The following is a 956-nucleotide window of genomic DNA, read 5'->3' on the forward strand; positions in this document are numbered from 1 at the left end:
CCAGACGTCGCCGTATGGTAATCTCTGACGACGACAGCCGCTGTGTGTCATCACTGAGCGTCCCCTCCCTGCCCGCCATCTCCCCCGCCGGCCGCCTCCCCTCCCCCAGCGCCAGGACCTCCAGGAGCCTTCCGGCCACGCCCTCTCCTAACCCAGGCTCCGCCCTCGCCCAGCCCAAAGACACGGAGGAGGATCGGAAGAAAATGCACGAGGTAAGAGAAGATGTGTCTATCAATCGTGGTTTTGCGCCCATAAAATAGTAGCTTGCACTGCATTTTGCTTCCCAGTTCCTAGGAAGTTGAGATGGTTTCCCAATGTTATCAGGTCTGCTAGGGAGATAATAAAGGTTGTAAAGCGCATAGAGCTAGCTGTTGAGCAGTAATGTGTGCGATTCAAATGCTATTTATTTTTTATTATTATTACTGGAGATCAAAAGGAAAAAAAAGAAAAGTTATACCGACATAGTAGCCATAGCAGGAGTACGATCAGAGAGGAGGCAGTCACCCAGGTGGAGGATGTTACCAGGCTGAGGAAGTGATCTGGTACAGACGAGCGTGGCCTCGACTGCTCTCTACATTGAGGACATGGTGATACAATATGGAGAGATTAGATTTTAAGTCCATAAATCAGAGAAGCAGCGGTGCACCGTTAGCTAAGTTTGTATCATTCTGAACTACGGAGCGGATGGCTTTGGTTCAAATCCCTAACGGTACGCCCTTAAATCATTATTATTACTATGTACTTTATTTGTCTTTCTGCCAGTCAGCTCGCCCCCACCCTCTCCTCCCCTCTCTTTCGCAATTTCTCTCGCTCTCTCCTGTTATCTTCTTACCTACCCTCTCACCCTGTCTTACAACCTCTCTCTCTCTTACCCCCCACCCTCTCCCTCTCCATCTCCCTCTCTGTCTCTCTCTCTAGCTTTATTGGTCTCTCTCCAATTTTTCTCCCCCCCCCCT

General features: G+C 49.9%; 1 protein-coding gene across 1 annotated transcript in view; it reads left to right on the forward strand.

Annotated features, from left to right (window-relative positions):
• Position 1: 1 nt before the first annotated feature.
• Positions 2–956, forward strand: part of LOC118477483 — a gene marked incomplete at its 5' end in the record, with an annotated part of 5633 nt that continues 4678 nt past the window's right edge. The window contains 1 exon segment of the mRNA XM_035969028.1: positions 2–213. Within this exon segment, the coding sequence (XP_035824921.1) occupies positions 2–213 (212 nt within the window).

The sequence above is a fragment of the Aplysia californica genome, unplaced genomic scaffold (genome assembly GCF_000002075.1).
Source record: "Aplysia californica isolate F4 #8 unplaced genomic scaffold, AplCal3.0 scaffold00107, whole genome shotgun sequence".
In the NCBI taxonomy this organism is placed as follows: Eukaryota; Metazoa; Mollusca; class Gastropoda; order Aplysiida; family Aplysiidae; genus Aplysia; species Aplysia californica.